General features: G+C 44.6%; 1 protein-coding gene across 3 annotated transcripts in view; it reads left to right on the plus strand.

Annotated features, from left to right (window-relative positions):
- Positions 1-24,575, plus strand: part of BTBD2 (BTB domain containing 2) — a 244,896-nt gene that overhangs the window by 209,119 nt on the left and 11,202 nt on the right. For all 3 annotated transcript variants that reach the window (XM_068233858.1, XM_068233859.1, XM_068233860.1), the window contains one exon: positions 7,535-7,681. In XM_068233858.1, coding sequence (XP_068089959.1) covers positions 7,535-7,681 — 147 coding nt within the window. The remainder of the gene's footprint in view (positions 1-7,534; positions 7,682-24,575) is intronic.

Below are 24,575 nucleotides of genomic sequence, written 5' to 3' on the forward strand. Positions count from 1 at the left end.
TGTACTTCGATCATGTTTTTTAGTCTACCTTTTCCTTTTTATTTTGTTCCTTGGTTACACTTTTGTGGATGTGGGGGGATGGGAAGCTAGGGTCTGGTTTCATCATGGATTAGGAGGAGTTATCTGTGGATAACATACTCTATTCCGTGTAAAGTTGCATACACATGCCCAATGCTTGTCGCCTGTCGGGGTTCAGGAGCTGCTCCCCTTGGCCGACATCACTGGCCGGGCTGCACACAGGCGTGTCATCAGTGTAGCCGACGACAAGCTTTGTTGCTATCTGGGAGGACGACAGAGGGATGAGCATCACATGAGTGACGTCACGTGGTGGGTGGGGGAGCAGCACAAACAATTGGATTGGCAGGAGGATCAACAATACATGTGTGTAGATGCGCAAGAGCAAGAATTCAAAGAGAAACCGAAATCCTGGCAAGAATGGGATGCACCACCAGATTATGAATACAATTAACTTTTATTCAAACACTTTAGACAAAATATATAACCATTTAAAATGTGTTGTGCACAACAAAAGCAACACTCCACAACACAATTATGTGCGGGAAAATACAAGTCAATTCAAGTGCCTCACCTCCTGAAAATAATGGTGAACCCTGTAAGCTGCATAATTAACCATCTGGGTTCAGCAATTGAGCCTAGTGTGGAAAATAAGGACACAATTCCGTTGTAGTAAAAGGTTAATAAAGTGCTAATGCTGTCCAGTAGTTAATGTGCAAAATCCCAATTAAATAAATTAAGTGCAAAAGATATAGTCATAAATAGTTATGATATGCTCATGAACAATATATCATCACTAGTCGACCTAAGCCCGTTTAAAAACGGGCTCTAGGTCTGTTCATGCCGCCAGACAGTCAGTGCGCATGCGCGCGCACCCATCCGCCCGACTCCCTAACCCCGTCGTCCTGTCCCAACGGCTGTCCGTCCTGCACATATGCAGTAGCACAACACACGGACACGGACAGGATGACACAGGGACACCTGCGGTTTTATTATATAGGATGTGTGTATGATGAACCGTGCTTTAGGCAATACAAATAAACCACAATGTGCAGGCAATAGAAGCAAAGTAGTAAGGGCAAAAGGAGGCACACCTAACGATCCACCCGTGGCCCACATGACCACTTCGTCAGGAGCGTTGTAATGTCGGTAGTTAGTCATTTATATATCTAGAGCGCTCTACTCCCGGCATACTGATAGGACATAATTTAGTGTCACTATTGGCTGCATTTGGGGCTGGAGCGCATGGATATTCGTGCTCACAGACTGCTGGTGTGCACCAGGTTTCCTGCATCTTGGCTGGAAGTGTAGAGGCGGAAGTGAGTCACCATGGTGGTTAACTATAGTCATGCTGGAATGCATATGGGTTTCTGTTGACGTGTAAAAACTATGGTAGCTGCTGGTGACCCCAATACATGTCTAAGCTTTCATATACATTTGATATAAACAGAAGATTTATGCATAAAACAATCATATTAAGGTGACACTGAAGCGGAAAAAAAAACAACTTATGAATAATTCTGTTTGTAGTATGGATGATTAATAGAACATTAGTAGCAAAAATAAATGGTCTTATATTTATTTTTTGTTATATAGCTTTTTTTTTAGAACATTGCATAATTCTCTAATATGTGCGGTTTACACATTACACTCAGCATTTTAAATGATTTCACAGAGCAGAGCTAATGACCTTTTCAACTTTCCTCTGCAGGAATACCATAAACAAACAAGAAACAATGAGAAACAGGTTGAGATAAGAGCTTCAAAAGACAGTGCTGTCCAAGACTTTGGGTTGCAGAGCTCCGTAAAGCTTTTTTGCATAGATAACCGAAGTTTCTTAACTCTTCCTTTACTGGAAACAATATCAGACTCATATCTGTGCTGCTAATGTTTTATTTCTTAGCTGCATTACACATACAATTCATTATATCATAAGTGTTTCACTTCAGATTTCCTTTAAAGAGGAACTGTAACGACAAAACGGCCCCTGGGGGGTACTCACCTCGGGTGGGGGAAGCCTCAGGATCCTAATGAGGCTTCCCACGCCGTCCTGCGTCCCTCGGGGGTCTCGCTGTAGCCCTCCGTACAGCCGTGACGCAATATTTACCTTCCTGGCTCCTGCGCAGGCGCTCTGATGGCTCTCGGCGCCGAAGTAGGCGGAAATACCCGATCACCGTCGGGTCTGCTCTACTGCGCAGGCGCAAGTTTCCGGCGCCTGCGCAGTAGAGCGGACCCGACGGAGATCGGGTATTTCCGTCTATTTCCGTGCCGAAAGTCGCCACAGCGCCCCCGCTGGAGCCAGCAAAGGTAAATATTGAACTGACAGTCGGCACAGTCGCCGGCTGTTCGGAGGGCTGCGGCGAGACCCCCGTGGGACAGAGGACGGCGTGGGAAGCCTCATTAGGATCCGGAGGCTTCCCCCACCCGAGGTGAGTACCCCCCAGGGGAGGTTTTTGTTGTTAGAGTCTCTTTAAGAGGTAGTAGAAGTAAGTGCTGGAGGCAACTAAAGCAAATACTAGAGCAAAGGAGTTTAACACATGCTTGACAATCTAACTAATCCATATGCAGATGCAATGTAAATCATGAGGGGGGCACAAATTAGTGTCCTTCATGCATAGGGCGCACACAAAAGCATCCATGTCACCTGATGTGTTGTAAAGTGTTGCTTTTGTTGTGCGCAGCGCATCATTTTAAATGGTTTTATATTTTGTCTAAAGTGTTTAAATAAGAGTTACTTGTATTCATAATCTGGTGGTGCAGCCCATTCTTATAAAGATAATCCCAGCGCTGCAACCCAGTAGTTTCCAATACCAGGGAGTCAACCAGTCGACACCCCTCTCCACCTATGGGTAACTTCATGCAAACAGAAACAATACTGGGTCTCCACCTGGATTTATGGCCAACTGGCCAGTTTATTGTCAATACCACAGACAAAAGCAGCCCATTCTTTCCAGGATTGGCTGGGGGAGCGGCGTCGGGGGGGGGGGGGGGGGGGGGGGTTGGGTAGATCCGTCCGGCGGATCGCTCGCGGATAGGGCATCTGGGGTCGTCTGGCGCTGTACACATGCCTGATTGTCAGCTGAGGCGGTCGTTATTGCCTGCATCCTGACTTAAGTCAGGCTTGTGTACAAGGCTTAAAGGGAAGGTCCAAGCAAAATAAAAAAAATGAGTTTCACTTACCTGGGGCTTCTACCAGCCCCATGCAGCCATCCTGTGCCCTCGTAGTCACTCACTGCTGCTCCAGTTCCCCGCTGGCAGCTTGCCGACCTCGGAGGTCGGGGGCCGCATTGCGTACGTTTTTACGCATTCCCACTAGTGCAGGAACATCAACACATACATTTTTACGCATTAGGGGTTCAACGCCTAAAAATGTATGCATTGAACCAGTAATGCGTAAAAATGTATGTGTTGATGTTCCTGCACTAGTGGGAATGCGTAAAAATGTACGCAATGCGACCTGCCGACCTCCGAGGTCGGCAAGCTGCCAGCGGGGGACTGGAGCAGCAGTGAGTGACTAAGAGGGCACAGGATGGCTGCATGGGGCAGGTAGAAGCCCCAGGTAAGTGAAACTCATTTTTTTATTTTGCTTGGACCTTCCCTTTAAGGGCCCATTCACACTTGTGCGTTTTCAGAGCGATTTCAGCTTTGCTGAAAACCGCTAGCGATTTGAAAAACGTGTGCACAATGAAAGTGTATGGAAGTGTTCTCATCTAAGCGTTTAGCGATTTGCTGAAACGCAAACGCGTTGCATGCAGCGTTTTCTGAGCGATTCTGGAGCGATTAGCGTTTCAATAAAAGTATTTGAATTGAACTAGAAATCGCAAAACGCTAATCGCTGGAAAAACGCTCTCTATACAGTGAAAAAACGCTAGGAAAAAACGCCAGAAAAACGCTCAGCATTTTGCGTTAGCGTTTAGCGATTTCTAGTGTGAATGGGCCCTAAGACTTCTAAAAGTATGCTGAAGATGTCCCTACAGCTGCAAGTTAAAGCTTGTTGGAAATCTCACACACCTAGTATCATAAAACTGTTCACATCTCATATAAGTAGACAATGCAACTGATGCTGACTTGTGGAGAGATAACGATCTCTTGAATGTCATAAGTAAGCCACGTGGAAGAGGAGAGGTCTACTGATTACCGCTGGAATCGCTAGGAAGGTGAGCCGCTCTGCTGCTAATCATTCTTACACAGAGAAAGCAGAGGAGACCAGTGGAGGGTAAAGCAGTAGCTCTTTTAGGAAATATCAACATTAGGGTACTCCCAGGTTAGATCTGTTTGCATTCCCACAGAATGCCAAAGTAAAAAAAATTTGTTCAAGTGATAATTGGGGTCATTAGCTCTTACATGTCTTCACAGTTTTCAACATGCTGTCAAGGGTTATAAGAAAAATGGCACTGGAATAGGCCAGTGTGATTCTAATCTATCATTGCTGGGCAAAGCAGCCCTGGTTTCCTCTGCCAAAGTCATTAGCAGTAGATGCTCCATGGGTCCTCCCTTAGCAGAACAGATATTTTCACAGCAAAATTTGGCATCCCAAACATGTTTTGCCCCACAGCCCAGAGCACTATTCAAATTCAATGGATTCTTGGACAAGGTAATTGCTGTCCTACTTAAAGTGGAACTTTAGATAGAAAATAAACACATTGTTTCACTTACCTGGGGCTTCCCCAATCCCCCAGCAGCTGTCCTGTCCCGCGCCAGTCCTGCCCGAGCCTCCGTTCTCCCGCCGCCGCTCCTCCGTCCCGTACCTCGACTTATAAGTAGAGTCCAGCGCAGCCCTGCCAAGCATATCCTTTCTTCGCGTTCCCCTCTGCAATAGCGGGGAACGCGAAGAAAGGATACGCGTGGCCAGAGCCGCACAGGTGCAGTGGCCCTGAAGCAAAACCGAAGGTAGCTGGCGGCGGGAGAACTGAGGCTCGTCGAGAAGCGGCGCGGGTCAGGACGGCTGCCTTGGGAGAGTTGACTGGTTCAACTCATGGTGTCCTTCATATATGCAGTCATTCAGAATCATACCGAAGCTCAACCTAACCTAAACGCCTAACCTTTTAAAAAATAAATAAATTTAAAAAAAGCAGCCTAACTTTACCCCCACCCCCATGCCTAACCTTAGAAACGCCCCCTTTTCTCTGCCACAAGTAAGACCCCTGCAGAGACCATTATCAAAATTGCTAAAACAGAAATTAGGGTGCCCCATAAGTTCCCATGCAACATACAAATAATCATTAAGGCCACTTGCACACTACATGCGATTCCGATTTTTTTTATTTATTTTTTTTATCTGATCCGATTTCAGATTCCGATAAAAAAATCTTAGCAGTATGCAGAACGTTTATTTTAATCGGAATCCAAAATCGGACGTATAAAAAAAATCAATCACATGTAGTGTGAAAGAGGCCTAATGGTGTGAAACAGGCGACGGGGCCGCTCACTATGAAATCTGCGACTACAAACTTAATTTATGCAGACAATAGGCGCCCACTTTTTTTTTCTTCAAGCTAGAAGGGTCTGTCATATACAGCCACTGTCAGTCAAGGAACCTTGCATATCTATTTTTCATAGCAAGATAGTGTTCAGACCTGATCCCACTCATACTCCTATTGTGAACTGTTATTTTCATTGCACTCAGGAAGTACCGGTAATCTTTACTTTTGTAAGAATCCCAAAACAGTAAAAAGAGTTTTAGTATCTTGATGTTAAGAGAAATGTAATTTAGGATTGGCGACCATCCAATCATATACTTATTTCCTTTTCTAGACATAAGGGTCTTCAGTCTTCGAAAGCATCGATATTCGCTGAATTAGACAAACTATTCACTTTCACACAGTATAAATTTGCAAATAAACCACTTGCTGATGGGACTATGGTTCATTTAACTAGGTGGATCCTCACCATATGGGTTGAAAGATCTGTTGCCGCCATAAAACAAATATGCAGCAACTGCTCCTTCACCATTTATCAAACACTGCAGACTATAGACTTACTTTCCAATCAGGACTTTCTGCAAGCAGTAATTCCACCCTGAAGTGTGATTTAGTTATTTCTGGCTGGTCCCTCCTATCTAGCCATCCTGGAGGATAAGAGAAAATTTTTGTTAAGGTGCCCATTAACGGTACAATTTTTTCATGAGATGCGATCCTTTGTTGCACTTTTTACAATGGTAAGTAATTGGATGGTAATTATCTATTTTTCCCATAACTGGTCATTCTTTCCTCTTTAGATACGATCATGAAATCCAATTTACGGATCCAATACATTTTCTGTTCCAGTCAATTTTTGCCACATATTGCGCATCTTTCTGTACAATTTGATCATAAAAAAGATTGCATCTTATAATAAATTGTACTGTTAGTGGGCACCTTTAGACTTATTGTTAAAGAGAACCCGAGGTGGGTTTGAAGAATATTATCTGCATACAGAGGCTGGATCTGCCTATACAGCCCAGCCTCTGTTGCTATCCCAAACTCCCCTAAGGTCCCCCTGCACTCTGCAATCCCTCGTAAATCACAGCCACGCTGCTGACAAACAGCTTGTCAGAGCTGGCTGTGTTTATCTCTATAGTGTCAGTCTGCTGCTCTCCCCGCCTCCTGCAGAACTCCAGTCCCCACCTGCATCCCTTCCCTCCCTGCTGATTGGAGGGAAGGGACGGGGCAGGGACCGGAGCTATGCAGCAGGCGGGGGAGCAGCTGAGACTGACACTACAGATGTAAACACAGCCTCACAGCACGGCTGTGATTTATGAGGGATTGCAGAGTGCAGGGGGACCTTAGTGGGGTTTGGGATAGCAACAGAGGGTGGGCTGTATAGGCAGATCCAGCCTCTGTATGCAGATAACATTCTTTAAACACACCTCGGGTTCTCTTTAACTGTGTTTCCTTAACCTCTTTCCTGACATGTCTGTTCTTCGTTTCATTCTCCTCACACGTGACTCCTTGCGTGTTCTTGCTCTAAAATCTGGGGATGGATTAATGGGGATTGGTTTATATTGAGGGTTAATCCAACTTGGATCACTTGTGGTGCAATTGTAGATGGCAGTCTTGCCTTACAATGCTGGGTCCCTGGTTTGAATCCCAGCTAGGGCACTATCTGCATAAACTTCTCAGTGTGTCTGCCTGGGTTTCTCCCAGACACTCTGGTTTCCACCCACATTCCAAAATCCTACAGATAACTTAATTGGCTTCCCCTAAATTGGACCGAGACTATGATGGACCTATGACTATAGTAGGAATTAGATGTAAACCTGTGAAGCCCTGCAGTAGATATTAGAGCTCTATAAAAACTAATAACATTCACTTTGATTGCATGTTTGTGAGATTTTTTTTTTCCCACTGAGAGAAAAAATAATTTGCAGAATATTTCTCTAAACCCATTTTTGTCTGTGTGTTTGGGGGTAGGGTATTCGGATGATATTTTGCTTTAATTAGTGTAATTGTTTTGTGGTCTTTATCAACGCCTAAAAATTCTGCAGCAGCTTATTTCTATTGCAATTTACTGATCATCTATTTTGTTTTATATCTTTTAGATTATTCATACCGACAGCAACACTGTTCTGGGTCAAAATGACACTGGCTTTAGTTGTGATGGTTCCTCAAGCACATTTAGGGTGATGTTTAAAGAACCTGTTGAAATACTTCCCAATGTTAACTACACTGCCTGTGCCACACTAAAGGTATGTTTTTATTTCAATGTCCTTAAAAGGTTTCTCATTTAAGGTTAGAAAGAGGATTCTTTTTATGTTACTAAGAGCCTGATGAATAAAGGGGCGATACATTTGTTGTGCACAGGTAGCGCACGGCAATTCTACCAGTAATAACGCCAAAGGAGCAGCGTTGGTTACGCTATTAGCCTAATCCATGTTACAACTGATACCATAGTAACATGCATTACACTAACAGTATAATCCACACTACTTACAGTGGTGTGAAAAACTATTTGCCCCCTTCCTGATTTCTTATTCTTTTGCATGTTTGTCACACTTAAATGTTTTTGCTCATCAAAAACCATTAACCATTAGTTAAAGATAACATAATTGAACACAAAATGCAGTTTTAAATGATGGTTTTTATTATTTAGTGAGAAAAAAACTCAAAACCTACATGGCCCTGTGTAAAAAAGAAATTGCCCCCTGAACCTAATAACTGGTTGGGCCACCCTTAGCAGCAATAACTGCAATCAAGCGTTTGCGATAACTTGCAACAAGTCTTTTACAGCGCTCTGGAGGAATTTTGTCCCACTCATCTTTGCAGAATTGTTGTAATTCAGCTTTATTTGATTGTTTTCTAGCATGAACTGCTTTTTTAAGGTCATGCCACAACATCTCAATAGGATTCAGGTCAGGGCTTTGACTAGGTCACTCCAAAGTCTTCATTTTGTTTTTCTTCAGCCATTCAGAGGTGGATTTGCTGGTGTCTTTTGGGTCATTGTCCTGCTGCAGCACCCAAGATCGCTTCAGCTTGAGTTGACGAACAGATGGCCGGACATTCTCCTTCAGGATTTTTTGGTAGACAGTAGAATTCATGGTTCCATCTATCACAGCAAGCCTTCCAGGTCCTGAAGCAGCAAAACAACCCCAGACCATCACACTACCACCACCATATTTTACTGTTGGTATGATGTTCTTTTGCTGAAATGCTGTTTGTCACAGGAGCCCTAGTGGCTGACCGCACTTAGCCTTCTAAACGGTGCCAGCGCACGGATCGTGCGAACTCTGGTCGCAGTCAATGCGCAGGAACCGTTAAGAATTAGCCACAGACAACTCAGAAGGGAGCCTGTGAGACACGGGTGATTACAACTTCACCCACTGGTTCAGAGTAAACTGCCACCACCGCGGTTACCATGGGACCGTGGAGCCCACTAACTGACTGACTAGTCCTGCGAATAAAACGGTTAAACACACGGTATTCTGTCTAGCCAACAACAAACAAACAGTAGCGTATCTTCAGAGACCTGGGATCAGTTCTGTGTGTGCTGATAAGCAGGGTAGCGGACAGTGAATGACTTGGAGAAAGTCGTTTATTCACGCAATATAAATAATTAATATATACAGACAATTATTAAAATCAACAATTATTAAAACAGTAATAGCCAGTATAAAAAAATAAAAGAAGGGAGAAAAATACTTAGTTCCTGGAAAGATGTCCTTTTTTTGTGGGAAAATCATAAAGTTCTTGGTTTCAATCAAAGTTCAGCAAAATTCTTTGTTCCAGGTTACAGAAGAGATGGCCAATCAAGATGGCCGCCAGCACATGTGTCCTTTTGTAACAAAGAAACAGTAGTAGGACTGGCACTCAAATGGTTCCTGGAACACAGCAGCTGGACCCTGGTTGCAAGCAATACGTGCTCTAGGTCTCATACACATTAGTATTATCCACAGAACAGACAGCAGACCTGGCACCGATTTGCACTTCTCCAAGAGTTTCCTTTAATCCAGCGGATACAAGCAATACATAAAAGAGTAAAGAGGTGGTCGGCCTAACAGCCGTTTCGCAGGTTGCCCTGCTTCTTCAGAGGCACAAAGACAAGGCAGCCAGGTATTATCCCCCATATATATACAGTAATGCATACAAGATCTTACCTCTCCATTAGTCAAACAGACGCTGCTGGAAGCGCCCGCCGCGGCCGCGGGTACACGCCCCCTTCCGGGAACGCCCCTCAGAATCTCACTGGCCACTCACAACGCAGCGGGCGCCGCCAATCAACGTGCGCCTATTGCCGGCCATACGCCGGTCAATCAGGCGTAAGTAGGATGAGGCGCTGTGTGGGACAAAAAGCCTCTTACGAGGTAAACAGTTCCCATAGCAACCTAGAACGCCGGGCGCAATTCCAAGCGGCGTAAATGCAGACAGCCGTCCGCCTCGGCCGCCAAATGGGAGCCATACATACACAACCCCACAGCTACTTAGCATAACTGCATAAATACATATAAAAATGAACCTTACATCATCTTTCATATGTTAAACACATGATACACATTGCACAATACATAGACAGGGAATGCCCACTCAGGTACAGCCCCATAGTGCTAGATCAGCACATCTGTCCAAAGCTTTCGCAAGTATGTGCAGAGTATGATATAGAGAGTTCAGTCAGGCAGCATTCATTAAGGAAGGATCGGTAATAGCCAGTTAGTATACTGGGCTTACCACCCGGTTTTTCCCCCTCCAAAAATGGCATGCCGCGAACAGGGAGATGATCATTCCTGGTGCCCTGGAACAAAAACAAGAAAAAGAGAGACAGACAATTTTAAAACCAACATACATGAGGCATAAAAAGTATCAACGGCAAAACATTCAGCTATGTATATAAACAGCAATTAGAACTACTATGATCACAAAAAAGCCATATTACATAAATCAGTATTTTTCAAGAAAGCAAAACAATTCATTCCTTTCATTAAGCCCTAAACGTCCACAGGCTTTTGTCTTAGAGATTAATTTAGCTTCTTCCTGTCTGAGCAGCTTCTCCCAATCTCCTCCTCTCCTTGGCTGGTCGACTACTTTCAAACCTGTGAATCTTAAGGGGGAGCTCTCACTCCCATGTTCCTCCAATACATGCTTAATCATGCGGCCAGCACCTTTCTTAGTGTTTAACGAATTGACATGTTCCTGATATCTTGTACAAAGAAGATTCCTGACTCGGGGGTACCCACTGTCTCTGATTGTTGAAGCCTTTGAGAAGGCAAAGAAAAAACCTAGACCTGAACTTTTGATGAGGAAAAATAAAACGAAAGTGAAAGGAGAACCAAGTAGGGGGGTCCCTATGATTTTTGAATATTCTCCAATGGCAAGAAATCTAAGAAATTCAATTCAAAAAAACTGGGGAGATCTGCGCTCTAATGCGGTTTGTGGGAAAAAGCTCCCAGAAAGACCCCTTATTACATTTCGGAGGGCACGAACCATTGGGGACTCTATAGTGAGAAGTGAATTTAGGGAAGAAAAGAAATCCAACTGGCTCACAAATCTGAGACCTAAGGGCTGTTTTAAATGTGGTAATTGTAATCACTGTGCCCACTTTGTACAAGGGAAATGTATTAACCTAGGGGGTGAAGTAATCCCTATTAGAGACTTTATACACTGTAGATCAACTCATGTAGTGTATGCAGTTCTATGTTCTTGCAACCGGTATTATATCGGCATGACAACCCGTCTCCTTTGTACAAGATATCAGGAACATGTCAATTCGTTAAACACTAAAGGTGTTAAAGGTGCTGGCCGCATGATTAAGCATGTATTGGAGGAACATGGGAGTGAGAGCTCCCCCTTAAGATTCACAGGTTTGAAAGTAGTCGACCAGCCAAGGAGAGGAGGAGATTGGGAGAAGCTGCTCAGACAGGAAGAAGCTAAATTAATCTCTAAGACAAAAGCCTGTGGACGTTTAGGGCTTAATGAAAGGAATGAATTGTTTTGCTTTCTTGAAAAATACTGATTTATGTAATATGGCTTTTTTTGTGATCATAGTAGTTCTAATTGCTGTTTATATACATAGCTGAATGTTTTGCCGTTGATACTTTTTATGCCTCATGTATGTTGGTTTTAAAATTGTCTGTCTCTCTTTTTCTTGTTTTTGTTCCAGGGCACCAGGAATGATCATCTCCCTGTTCGCGGCATGCCATTTTTGGAGGGGGAAAAAACGGGTGGTAAGCCCAGTATACTAACTGGCTATTACCGATCCTTCCTTAATGAATGCTGCCTGACTGAACTCTCTATATCATACTCTGCACATACTTGCGAAAGCTTTGGACAGATGTGCTGATCTAGCACTATGGGGCTGTACCTGAGTGGGCATTCCCTGTCTATGTATTGTGCAATGTGTATCATGTGTTTAACATATGAAAGATGATGTAAGGTTCATTTTTATATGTATTTATGCAGTTATGCTAAGTAGCTGTGGGGTTGTGTATGTATGGCTCCCATTTGGCGGCCGAGGCGGACGGCTGTCTGCATTTACGCCGCTTGGAATTGCGCCCGGCGTTCTAGGTTGCTATGGGAACTGTTTACCTCGTAAGAGGCTTTTTGTCCCACACAGCGCCTCATCCTACTTACGCCTGATTGACCGGCGTATGGCCGGCAATAGGCGCACGTTGATTGGCGGCGCCCGCTGCGTTGTGAGTGGCCAGTGAGATTCTGAGGGGCGTTCCCGGAAGGGGGCGTGTACCCGCGGCCGCGGCGGGCGCTTCCAGCAGCGTCTGTTTGACTAATGGAGAGGTAAGATCTTGTATGCATTACTGTATATATATGGGGGATAATACCTGGCTGCCTTGTCTTTGTGCTTCTGAAGAAGCAGGGCAACCTGCGAAACGGCTGTTAGGCCGACCACCTCTTTACTCTTTATGTATTGCTTGTATCCGCTGGATTAAAGGAAACTCTTGGATAAGTGCAAATCGGTGCCAGGTCTGCTGTCTGTTCTGTGGATAATACATGTGTCCTTTGTTTCAGAGCTTCATTCAAAGTTCAGCAAAATGGCCACCAGCCCTATGTCCTCTGAGCTGGCAGCAGGATGTTCTCATATGGATGGAATGGGAGGACTCAAGCCCGCCTGCTGGCTCTGTGCTTTTGATGAAGCTGGTTTGGGGGTGTGGCAGTGCCAGCCCCCTCTGAGCTACCAGCAAATGACAGTTCATTCCCTCTGAGAGATTTTAGAGCTAAACTTATGAATTGCTGTAACTCCTGAACCATACACGTTACATTTAGGGGGGTAACAGCTTCATACTTGGAGGAAAATACAGATTAATATGATATCCGACATGGCTAGTGCAGCAGATCAGGGTCCTGGGTAAATTCATACCTGGGTTGTAGGGGCCCCGGGCCCCTCTCAACTGGTATCAAGAGATCCAGCATGACCCTACGGATCCAATGATAACGCTCTCATAACCACCCTATTTATTGTATTCTGTAAATGGGCAAAAGATTATATAGTACATTCATTTCTTCCTGCTAAGGCTGGAGTCAGCCTGACTGGAGTCCAGCTGTGTCTGCTTCTTGGGATCTCCTTTTTTTGAAAGGCCCTGTTGGCTCCTTCAATTAACATCTGAATGTGAGATCAGCTAGGTGTCACCTGGTTCCCAGAACAGAAAGGGAAATTGTGCCTTCCACAGGGAAGATGTTCAAGCTAATTAACACCTCCCCCCCAGGCTTCCACTCAGCTAAGACAGATCCCCCAGCTGTTCCTAGGCAGAGGGATACTACACATCGAATCTTGGTTTAACGATTTGTGTCGCAAAGCGACCGCAAACGCGTTTTGGCCGACTGGGCGTCGCCCGGCGTCACACTGTTACTTCTACGACAGATTTAACAGGACACGCACCTTCCAAAAAGTTCAACTTTTGTCTCGGCGGTCCACAAGGTATTTTCCCACAAGTCTTGGCAATCATTGAGATGTTTTTTTTTAGAAAAATTGAGACGAACCTTAATGTTCTTTTTGCTTAAAAGTGGTTTGCACCTTGGATATCTGCCATGCAGGCCGTTTTTGCCCAGTCTCTTTCTTATGGTGGAGTTGTGAACACTGACCTTAATTGAGGCAAGTGAGGCCTGCAGTTCTTTGGATGTTGTCCTGGGGTCTTTTGTGGCCTCTCGGATGAGTTTTCTCTGCGCTCTTGGGGTAATTTTGATTGGCCGGCCACTCCTGGGAAGGTTCATCACTGTTCCATGTTTTTGCCATTTGTGGATAATGGCTCTCACTGTGGTTCGCTGGAGTCCCAAAACTTTAGAAATGGCTTTATAACCTTTACCAGACTGATAGATCTCAATTACAGTACTTTTGTTCTCATTTGTTCCTGAATTTCTTTGGATCTTGGCATGATGTCTAGCTTTTGAGGTGCTTTTGGTCTACTTCTCTGTGTCAGATAGCTCCTATTTAAGTGATTTCTTGATTGAAACAGGTGTGGCAGTAATCAGGCCTGGGGGTGACTACAGAAATTGAACTCAGGTGTGATAAACCACAGTTAAGTTATTTTTTAACAAGGGGGGCAATCACTTTTTCACACAGGGCCATGTAGGTTTTGAGTTGTTTTTCCTCACTAAATAATAAAAACCATCATTTAAAACTGCACTTTGTGTTCAATTATGATATCTTTGACTAATAGTTAACGGTTTTTGATGAGCAGAAACATTTAAGTGTGACAAACATGCAAAAGAACAAGAAATCAGGAAGGGGGCAAATAGTTTTTCACACCACTGTAACTGGTACTAGTCCCAGTAAAATTGCTGTGTGCTAACTGCCAATGGCAAATTTACCATCCCTTTGTACATCAGCCCCTATGTCGCGTCTATTTTCCCGCTTTCTTGCCTTCCTCACATGGTTTTAAAAATGAAGCCACTTTCTGTAAAGTAAAAATACGCCATAAATTTAGATTGGTGCTGCACTAGCCAGTTTATACCATAATGTTAAACTATTTTGTTTTTTATCTTTCCATTTCAATATACAGCCAGCTAAAAATATTCAAAACTGACAGTAAAATCAAATTGCAGTTTTTTGCTACAGTAGTGAAGTACTCTGTAGGGAGAAGCAATAATCCAGACATTTCCACCTTGCTTAAAAGCTGCACAGAGCAGGAACCACTGTCACTTTTTTTTTTTTTTAGTTTAACTACTTGAGGACCACAGGCTTACACCCCCCTAGTGACCAGGCCATTTTTTACAATCCAGTATACTGCAACTTTAACAGTGTGCTTCACGGCCATACAGCTTGGCACACAAATGAATCTGCCCTCCCTTTCTTGGCAACAGAGCTTTCTGTTGGTGGCATCTGATTGCTGCTGCCACATTTAGTTTATTATTTTTTTATTTAATTTTTTTTTAAATAAAATCATCTTTTTTTCATATTTATCCCTCCCCCGAGATCCATTAACAACGATTGCCTCTCATAGGCATCAGCGTATGAGAGGGATCACTTTCTGAGCCTCTACTGGGGACAGCTCAGTGACAGAGCTGTCCCCCATACAGCACTGCATTAGATCGCAGCGCTGTACAAGTTATTCAAGCCGTTTTTTATTTATTTATTTTTATATCCTGCCAGCTCCGAACGCAGCTGGCAGGCACTCCGTTACTCAGCTGGAATGTGTGCACGATCCCCGCTAATCTTCTCCCTCAAAATTTGACGTCAATCGGGGGTCCTGGTGAACCACCAATCGGCGTTAGGCGGTCGGGAAGGGGTTAAAAAAAATTTTTATTTGGGAAGGAAAACAATATTCAGCAAATAACAATTGACAAAAGTCAAAGTAAGGTACTGCCAATGACACTGCTCAAAGCGAACGCATATCATCTTAGCAAGCATAGCAGACCAATATTTTCCAGTACAATGTACAAAACATCATGTGTTTCCAGCTCGATATTTGGTATACAAGTGCGCATACCTTAAAACATAAGAGGAGGAGGAAGTGGTGAACTCAACAATCATATCAGGAATCTCCAAATACCACTGTGTCAATTGAAATGATTCAGTAATTTGTTTTAAGAGGTTTGCAATCTATAAAACTTTCTCATACCTCAAAGAAAGCTACTGCTACTGTCACTTCTTCTTAAAGCCTGGTACACACCATGCAATTTCCCATCAGATCGATGGGTCAAATAGATAACTTCCGACAGGTCGGATCTGATTTCCGATCGGTTTTCTGATCAATTTGCATAGAAGTGATCAGAAAATCGAAATCAGAAATCCGATCGGATCTGTTAAAAATTATCTATCGACCCATCTATCCGATGGGAAATTACATGGTGTGTAACAGGCATAACATCAATACTTATCAAATGACTGGTAGCTCATGCCAGTTTCTGTTAGAATTTCTGTGGGATGCCTGTGATTTCTGTGCACATAAAAATGAAATAAGTAAGCTGAAATAATGTTTGCCTTTTAATCCTTGAAAAATAAATAAATGAGCACGTAACATGCTGCTGATGCACAGTCGGGTTTCGGTTATCTGGAACTCAACTAGCCAGCGTCTCAACCAACCAGCCCAAGTCACCAGCAGTACTCACAGTGGTGAAGGCCAACTTTTGTAGGCTGTTTGTTGACTTTACTGTGCTTAACTACCTAACGATCGCCCGACGCCAATGGGCGTGGACGCCGCGGCAGCCCCAGGACCGCCTAACGCCAATTGGCGTGTCATCAGCCCGCCGGGCAATTAGCAGTGCTGGCGGGCTGCGATCTTTCAAATTAGCCAATGTAAAGTGTATAATACACGTTGTTATGTAAACAACGTGTATTATACTGGCTGCCTCCTCCTCTCGTGGGCACAGTGTTCACGGACCACCACAAGAGAGGACGGCAGCCCTGCCTGCACTAACCCCACACTGCTCCTGCTCCCACCCGATCGCCCCTGATCACCCCCCACTGCCCCCCTCACTGCCCTGACAAGGCGTCTGACTGAGGTCTGAGTGTCAGCTGGTCGCCTGTCACAGCTCTGATCGAGGTCTGAGTGACATGTGAGTGACATCTATTGCCTGTGCACTGTTTTTTGACATCTGATTGATTGATTGCATTGTGATTGGTTATTGATCATCTGTGATTGCCCTGTGATTTCAATTGCTATTTGGCATCTGACAGCTGCACTGTGATTGACATCCGATTGCCTGTTTTCACTCTGACTGGCATCTCATCGGCCTCTTGATTGGCTCTGATTGACCTCTGTCTGTTTGTAATTGCGTTTGATTGTATTTGATTGCATTTGATTGTTTTCAATTGCTATCTGATTGCCTCAGATTGTATCTGATCACACCCCCCTCGTCACTATCTTAGTGATCAAAAAACAGGCCAGTGAGTTAGCTAGGCCCCTTTGTTTAGGTAGTTAGCGCCCAGCCCACTACACCGCAGTCACTAATTAGTCGCTGATTAGCTTCATCACTGTCGCTAATCAGCATTGACACTATATAGTATCTGTAAGTGATCAGTACTGATCGCAGTCAGATCTATATAAGTACTCTAGGGTCACCTTAGAGTAGGATCTGCTAAAAACGCAGTGTTTGCCCGATCAGGCCTGATCATTCTGCCACACTTGCATTCAGCCCACCCCACCGCAGTGACATAAATTGTTTTTTTTTTCTGATCACTGCAAAAACACTACACAATAGCTGTGGAGCTCTAAAGATCAGTTTTGTTTTTTGTTTTTTTTTTTGTTTGTTTTTTTATCAAAACTGAGCGACCGCAGCTTTAGTTCACAAGCACTCCTTTTTGCTAGGTTGGTGTGCTCTTTTCTGGGTAGTCTCGGAGGAATACCCCCTAAATTTAGCAGTCCACCATGGCAAGAAAGGGGTATTCCGCTGAAGAGGCCTATAGGATTCTGGCCCAGTCTGATGAGTGATTGGCACTTCTCATCCGACTAATCATCCTGGTCAGAATATGAACCTATAGATAGCAGTGGCTCACTGACTGATAGCTAAGATGACGAGGTTGGGGTCCCTGCTAGCGCCAGGCGTACCGCACCTCATGTCAGTGGACCGTAGGTGGAGCAGGATCAACCTCAAGGGCAGCAGAATATGCTAGCGCTGATCCAAGTTTTCATGGAGAGGCATGCACCAGCAGCGCAGCACATCCTGGACTTGGAACCAGAACTGCCGTAGACCCTGGTGAAGTGGGAGCACCAGCATGGCAGTTGAAACTGGTTCGGTGACACGTGCAGTAAGACCCCGGTCGCAGCCACCAGGAACACGGGCCTGTAGAACCCCTGCACTCCCAGAGGTGCTGGCAAATCCTGATTGGCAACCCCCTGGTTCCGCCGCACCCATAGTGCCCCCTTTCACCGCCCAGTCTGGAGTCCAGGTGGAGACAGATCATCTAGGATCGGCCCTAGATGCTTTTCATCTGATCTTCACGAGGATCTCTACGACTTAGTCATGGCAGAGACCAACCGTAAGGCCACACAATATATCACCGCCAATCCGAACAGCTTCCATGCCCAGCCGTTTCGGTGGAAACCAGTCACATTTTCTTAATTTTAAATCTTTTTGGGCCTTCTCCTCAACATGGGTCTCACTAAAAAAAAATGTATTGCGGTCCTATTGTTCTACGCACCCAATACATCACATGTCCATGTACTCTGCTGCCATGTCCAGGGTATGTTCCGAGGACATCCTGCGCTTCCTGCACTTCAATGACAATACAACCTGTCATAAAAAAGACCACCCTGACTATGACCGGCTCCACAAAATTCGGCCCCTCATAGACCACCTGTCATCCAAATTTGCAGAGTCTTTCACCCCTGAACAGAACATCTGCATAGATGAGTCCCTTGTACATTTTACCGGGTATGGGGTCAGGTTGTATAAGCTCTGTGACAGGGCCACAGGCTATACATATCGTTTTAGGGTCTATGGGGGAAAAGACTCAAAATTGGAGCTGGTCGGATGCCCTGACTACCTGGGGAGCAGTGGCAAGATTGTTTGGGACTTGGTGTCACCCTTGTTCCAGAAGGGGTACCATCTTTACGTGGACAATTACTACACAAGCATGGCCCTCTATAAGCATTTACAGCTACTCAGAATTCGCTGCTGTGGCACCGTGCGGCCTAATCCCCGGGGCTTCCCCAAACAGCTCACTAGTACCCAACTTGCACGGGGGGAGAGGGCTGCCTTGTGTAATGAAAACCTGCTCGCGGTGAAATGGAAGGGCAAGAGGGACGTTTACCTTCTGTCCACCATTCACGCAGACACTACAGTCCAAATTCAACGAGCACCTTAGGTTGTTGAAAAACCCCTCCCCGTCCACAAATATAACCTTAAAGAGTAACTGTTAGCCCCAAAAATGAAATTTAAATCTCTATGGCAATGTTTTATTTACTATTTAAGTGAGCCAAAAAGGCAATGCAGAAGTTAAAAATCAATCTATTTTTTTTTACTATGTAGCCTTTTCCCCAAGCTCCGGACGCAAAGCCGCATATCAGATACTGATGAGCATGCAGAGCACTTCCAGCGCCGCCACCGCAGAGCAGCCGCCGCCGTGCATCTCTCACATGTGATTCTCTCACATGTGACTCGCCGGCGGCTGCTCTGCGGTGGCGGCGCTGGAAGTGCTCTCTCTCCATGTCAGAGCGGTCAGCTGTTTGTGGTGCGAATATATCGGCACCTGGTCCTGGGTGGGGAGAGGGGGGTCGGGCAGACATAGGCATGCTCTGCATGCTCATCAGTATCTGATATGCTGCTTTGCGTCCGGGGCTTGGGAAAAAGGCTACATAGTAAAAAAAAATAGATTGATTTTTAACTTCTGCATTGCCTTTTTGGCTCACTTAAATAGTAAATAAAACATTGCCATAGAGATTTAAATTTCATTTTTGGGGCTAACAGTTACTCTTTAACATGGGAGGAGTGGACTTCAACGACCAGATGTTGGCTCCCTATTTGGTTTCCCACAGAATAATGGTATAAGAAAGGGTCTGTGTATTTGATTCAGTTGGCAATGTACAACAGTTTTGTTCTCTACAGTATGGCTGGGAGACATAAAGGATCCTTCCTTAAATTTCAGGAAGAGATCGCTTCGGAACGCCTGTATCCAGAAGGAGCCGTGGCTCAACCCCAAAATGTAGTTAGCCGGCTACATGAAGACACTACCCGTATGTCTTTCCAGGTACCCCATCTCACCGTTCCCCAAGAAAACGTTGTCGTGTCTGCAGCAGGGCCGGAATAAGGCGTGACACCACTTTTTATTGTCCCTACTGTCCTGACGAGCCTTCCCAATGCGTAGGGGAGTGTTTCGAGATCTACCATGAGCAGGTACGCTAATAAAGTAGGGAACGCGAGACACAGAGTAGGCACACAAAGGTCTCTCAAGGCTCGTTCACACTGGCGTGATGCATTGCGGCAAATTGTCTAGCGAAAGTCCCAGTTTGCGGTCCCCACTACGCCGGAAGTGTGTGACTTAATGTTAGTGCATACCTACGCTACTGCGCAGCTTCTGCGGCAATTTATGTCGGCTGGATGGCGACGCAAAGATTACTTTGCCGAATGCCAGACAGGGAATACCATGTAATTTTGTCACAAGTTAGTGGAAAATGACACTTTGTGAGAAAAAACTAAAAAAAATCCATTTCCGCTAACTTGTGTCAAAAAATGAAATCTTCTATGAACTCATCATACCCCTCACGGGAATACCTTGGGGTGTCTTCTTTCCAAAATGGGGTCACTTGTGGGGTTCCTATACTTCCCTGTCATTTTAGGGGTCCTCAACTGTGAGTAGTCTGGGAAACAAATGAGTAAAATTGACCTGTGAAATCCTAAAATTACTCATTAGACTGCGGGCCCCTTTGCACAGCTAGGCTGCAAAAAAGTGTCACATGTGGTATCGCCGTACTCAGAAAAAGTAGTATGATGTGTTTTGGAGTGTCTTTTTACACATACCCATGCTAGGTGGGAGAAATATCTCTGTAAATGGACAATTTAGTGTAAAAAAATGGAAAAGGTTGACATTTACAGAGATCTTTCTCCCACCCAGTATGGGTATGTGTGAAAAGACACCCCAAAACACATACTACTACTCCTGAGTACGGCGATACCACGTGTGACACTTTTTTTGCTGCCTAGCTGCGCAAAGGGGCCCAAAGTCCAATGAGCACCTTTAGGCTTTACAGGGGTACTCACAATTTAGCCCCCCCAAAATGCCAGGGCAGTATAAGTACCCCACAAGTATTACAAAAATAGAGGCTAGCAAGGTTTGTATGCTCAAAAAACAGGTAGGAATTGTATTAAATGTCAAAAAACACACATGAATGGCAGTCACATGCAAAAGGCCTGCCAAAAAGTTAGACCACAGAGCCAAAGGTCCTAGTGCAAAGTGCAAGCTGAACTAATCTGCTGCGCAGCATGAGATGGACTAAGCCGGCACACACATCTCATACATACACGTGGCCACCTTCATACATGCTCATGGGGCTATAATAGCTGATGCAGCTAGCCAGGATGAGGTCCTTGATAATGGCACTGTTCCCGTATGGCACTTATACTGGACTAAAGTGTGAACTGATCTCACCAATCGAGAACAGCATCTTGAATCAGCAATCATCCATGCTGTCCAACAGCGTGTATCAAGCGGGATAGCTGTGCAGGACCGGTCTCTGCAAGCCGCAGATGACGCCAACCATGAGAGTCCTCGTGTACTGGAGAACGCACTCGGGCCTTGGCTCTGCCCACCTACCCGTTTCCTGTCCTAATTGGACAATTCGTCAGGGTGTGAGTACGTACCCCACAAGTGACCTAATTTTGGAAAGTAGACACCCCAAGGTATTCACTGAGGAGCATGGTCAGTCCGTGGCATATTTTATTTTTTTTTAACACAAGTTAGCAGAAATGGAAACACTTTGTTAAAAAAAAAAAGTCACAAAGTGTCATTTTCTGCTAACTTGTGACAAAAAATAAAATCTGTTATGAACTCACCATGCCCCTCAGCTAATACCTTGGGGTGTCTTCTTTCCAAAATGGGATCATTTGGGGGGGTATTTATACTATCCTGGCATTCTAGCACTTCAAGAACTCAGAGTTTGTAAATGCTATAACTTTTACCCAAACCAATAAATATACACTTATTGGATTTGGACAAAAACTTGTAAAGAAATGTTACTTTATTTGAAACATTTTACCACAGAAAGTTGAAAATATCATTTTTTTGACAGAATTCCTGTCTTTTTTTATGAATATAATAAACACTAAAAATTGCAGCAGCAATCAAATACTGTGTTTCCCCGAAAATAAGACACTGTCTTATATTAATTTTGCTCTAAAAGATGTGCTAGGGCTTATTTTCAGAGGATGTCTTATTTTTTGGCAAACACTGGTAGCTTTCTTATACCAAATGTACATACTGTATGCCATGTGCAACATACACAGAGCTTGTGGTTTGCAGATATTGGCTCTCAATTACAAGAAATTAATTCTGCTGATCATGTAATTAAGAGTCAATTTCTTGCAGGCAGAGAACTGTCAGGCTCCCCCAGCATAGGATAAGCTGTGTGTGTGTGTGTCCCCTGGGAAGAGGTGAAAAGGTGAAGTGCTGCTGATGCTTATCACACAACAGATCAGGAGGGCTGGCTCCAACAAAAACACAAATTTCCTGGCACATATATAGGACTGTGTAGAACTCACATTATACTGCTGTTCTCCTGTTTCCAGGCTTTGTATTGAGCGTGACTTGCTGCTGCCTAGCTAGGGCTTAAATTTGGAGGATGTCTTACATTTCAAGCATTCTTGAAATTCCTGCTAGGTTTTATTCTCAGGGGATGTCTTACTTTAGGGGAAACACGGTAGCACCAAAAGAAAGCTGTGTTAGTGAGAAGAAAAGGAGGTAAAATTTGTTTGGGTGGTGAGTTGTATGACCGAGCAATAAACAGTTATAACTGCAGTGGTCTGAATTGTAAAAAATGGCCTGGTCTTTAGGGGGGTTTAGCACTGCAGTCCTCAAGTGGTTAAAGACTGGGTTCCACAGCTCTCCCAAGGTTAATACACTTTAAGTTACTATATTTTAACATTTAATACAGAGTTAATGGTATGTATATAAAGTGGTGTATAGTACTATATTAGCTAGGCCTAATTTTAACATCAGCCCAGGAGTTAACTATAGCCCCTGCTGCACCTGCAACTGCAATGGGGCCCGGAGCTTATGGGGGGCCCGTGTATGCCGGCTGCCAACTAGTCTAGTACGACTAGTGCCTGGCTGTTGGCAGCAGTATGGGTGGATGGCAAGACAAGCCGGAAAATGTGGTTTGTGACATTGGCGTGCAGAGCTGAAGTGCCGTCATGTGGTGAATTCCTGCTGCTCAGCATGTACAGGTGAGTGCAGGTAAGATTACGGATGGACTCAGCATCAGCTGCACATATTGTATACTTCGGCAGCACGCAGAGAGAGAGAGAGAAGCCACCGGAGAGCTTGTGCAGTGAGTATGCAAATTAGTGATTAGTGCTGATCACTCTGCTCACCTCTGACCTTTCTCTTGACCATATCTTCTGTGCTGCCATCACAATTCTTTCCCAGGAAGCAGGTAATTAAACCAGCCAGAGTGGGTGCTCTCTCTCCTACACCCACCAGCAGCAAGGGAATCTTTGCATAAAGTTAACTCTTGGTGTAGTTGTGCTTTTTTGATGGCTTCCTGATGCTTTCTTGTGAGTTCTCTGTCTCCCCTTCCACAAAACTGAGGACTTGCATGTTTTTCTCTTTTATGTGCATCTCTCACTCCCTTTACATGTCTCTGTGTGTTTCTGTGTGCTTTTCTCCCTCTCCATGTGTTTCTCTATTAGTTTGGTACATTCCCATGCCTGTCTCCCCTTTTCTGTCACTCTTACTACTAGGGATGAGCGTTCCAAATGCTTACAATCTGAATCTTTACATATTTGGATAGAGGAGGGGTGGTTTAATTCACCCTTTTTGCTTCCATGTGCCCTCTGTGCTCCACGATTCTTACTCCATCCCAGCCAAAAGGAGTAAGTGCCAGAGCGCTGGGATGCAGAGGCAGCAATAAGGGTGAGTTCACAACCCCTGCTGCGGTCCGAATATGTTATGATTCAGATTCTGATCCAGAGGATTTGCAATGCTGTTCCAAATTTGAACACTCATCCTTGCTCCTCACCCACAATGTCTCTACCTCTCTGTCACCTCCTAATACCATTATCTGCAGGCATTGGGACTGATAAGTTACCTGGTGCTGGGATGCAGTCACCAATGACAAAAAGTGGGTTATGGTAAGGGCTACTGATAAGGCACTGAGATTAAGGGTGCCATACGCTGCTCAATTGCCACCAGATCAACCAACAGATAGATCCCTCTCTGATCAAATCTGATCACAGATTTTGTGGAGTGTATGGGAATGAAATAGATTCACAACCTGTGGAGCTGCCGCTTGCCTCGTTGCCCCAATGAGATTACCTGTCTACCGGCGCGGATTCCTGTAGTCTCTCACTTCTTCCAGCGTCCTCCTCCGTTTTCCCCTTCACTTCATGTCCCGTCCTATGACAAGCGTAAGTTAAAACAGTAGAGAGCGCTTTACTGTTTGAACTTTGCCTTCTCACAGGACGGGACAGAAAGTGAAGAGAAGACTGAAAAGATGCTGGAAGAAGTGACAGACTGCTGTGACAGTCGTCGCCGTATCTAACGCCGCTAACTATGTGCTCCCGACCCACAGGCTATCGAGCAAAATTTTCCTCCTGGACAGATTGACCGAATCGATCGATTTCTAATGGAAATCGGTTTATCGGTCAACATCTGCGTTTACTATTTCACAGCAGATTTTATTATACTGTAGTTATCGAATCTACTGTATTTTGAGGGGAAATGAACGTAGTGTAGGGGTACCTTTAGGAGGGTTAGTATTAGGCGATAAATCAGGGGGAGGTTAAAATTGGTTATTAGAGTTGAAAGCTTACGCATCAGCATGAGGATTAATGGTAGGGAAAATTTGGGGTTCAGTGTTGTAGAAGAGATTACTTTGAGGTAGAGTTAGCCATCACAAGGGGTAAAATGTTGAGAAGTAGGTTGGATGTTAGAAAATGAAGGTCATTGGTTCAGATAAGGGAGTGGATGGTGAAGTGAGGCTTATGTAGAGCTTTGTATGATGTGGTTAGAACTGGATCCTTTGGTCAATTGACAGCCAATGGAGT

This window comes from Hyperolius riggenbachi, chromosome 1 (assembly GCF_040937935.1).
Source record: "Hyperolius riggenbachi isolate aHypRig1 chromosome 1, aHypRig1.pri, whole genome shotgun sequence".
NCBI lineage: Eukaryota > Metazoa > Chordata > Amphibia > Anura > Hyperoliidae > Hyperolius > Hyperolius riggenbachi.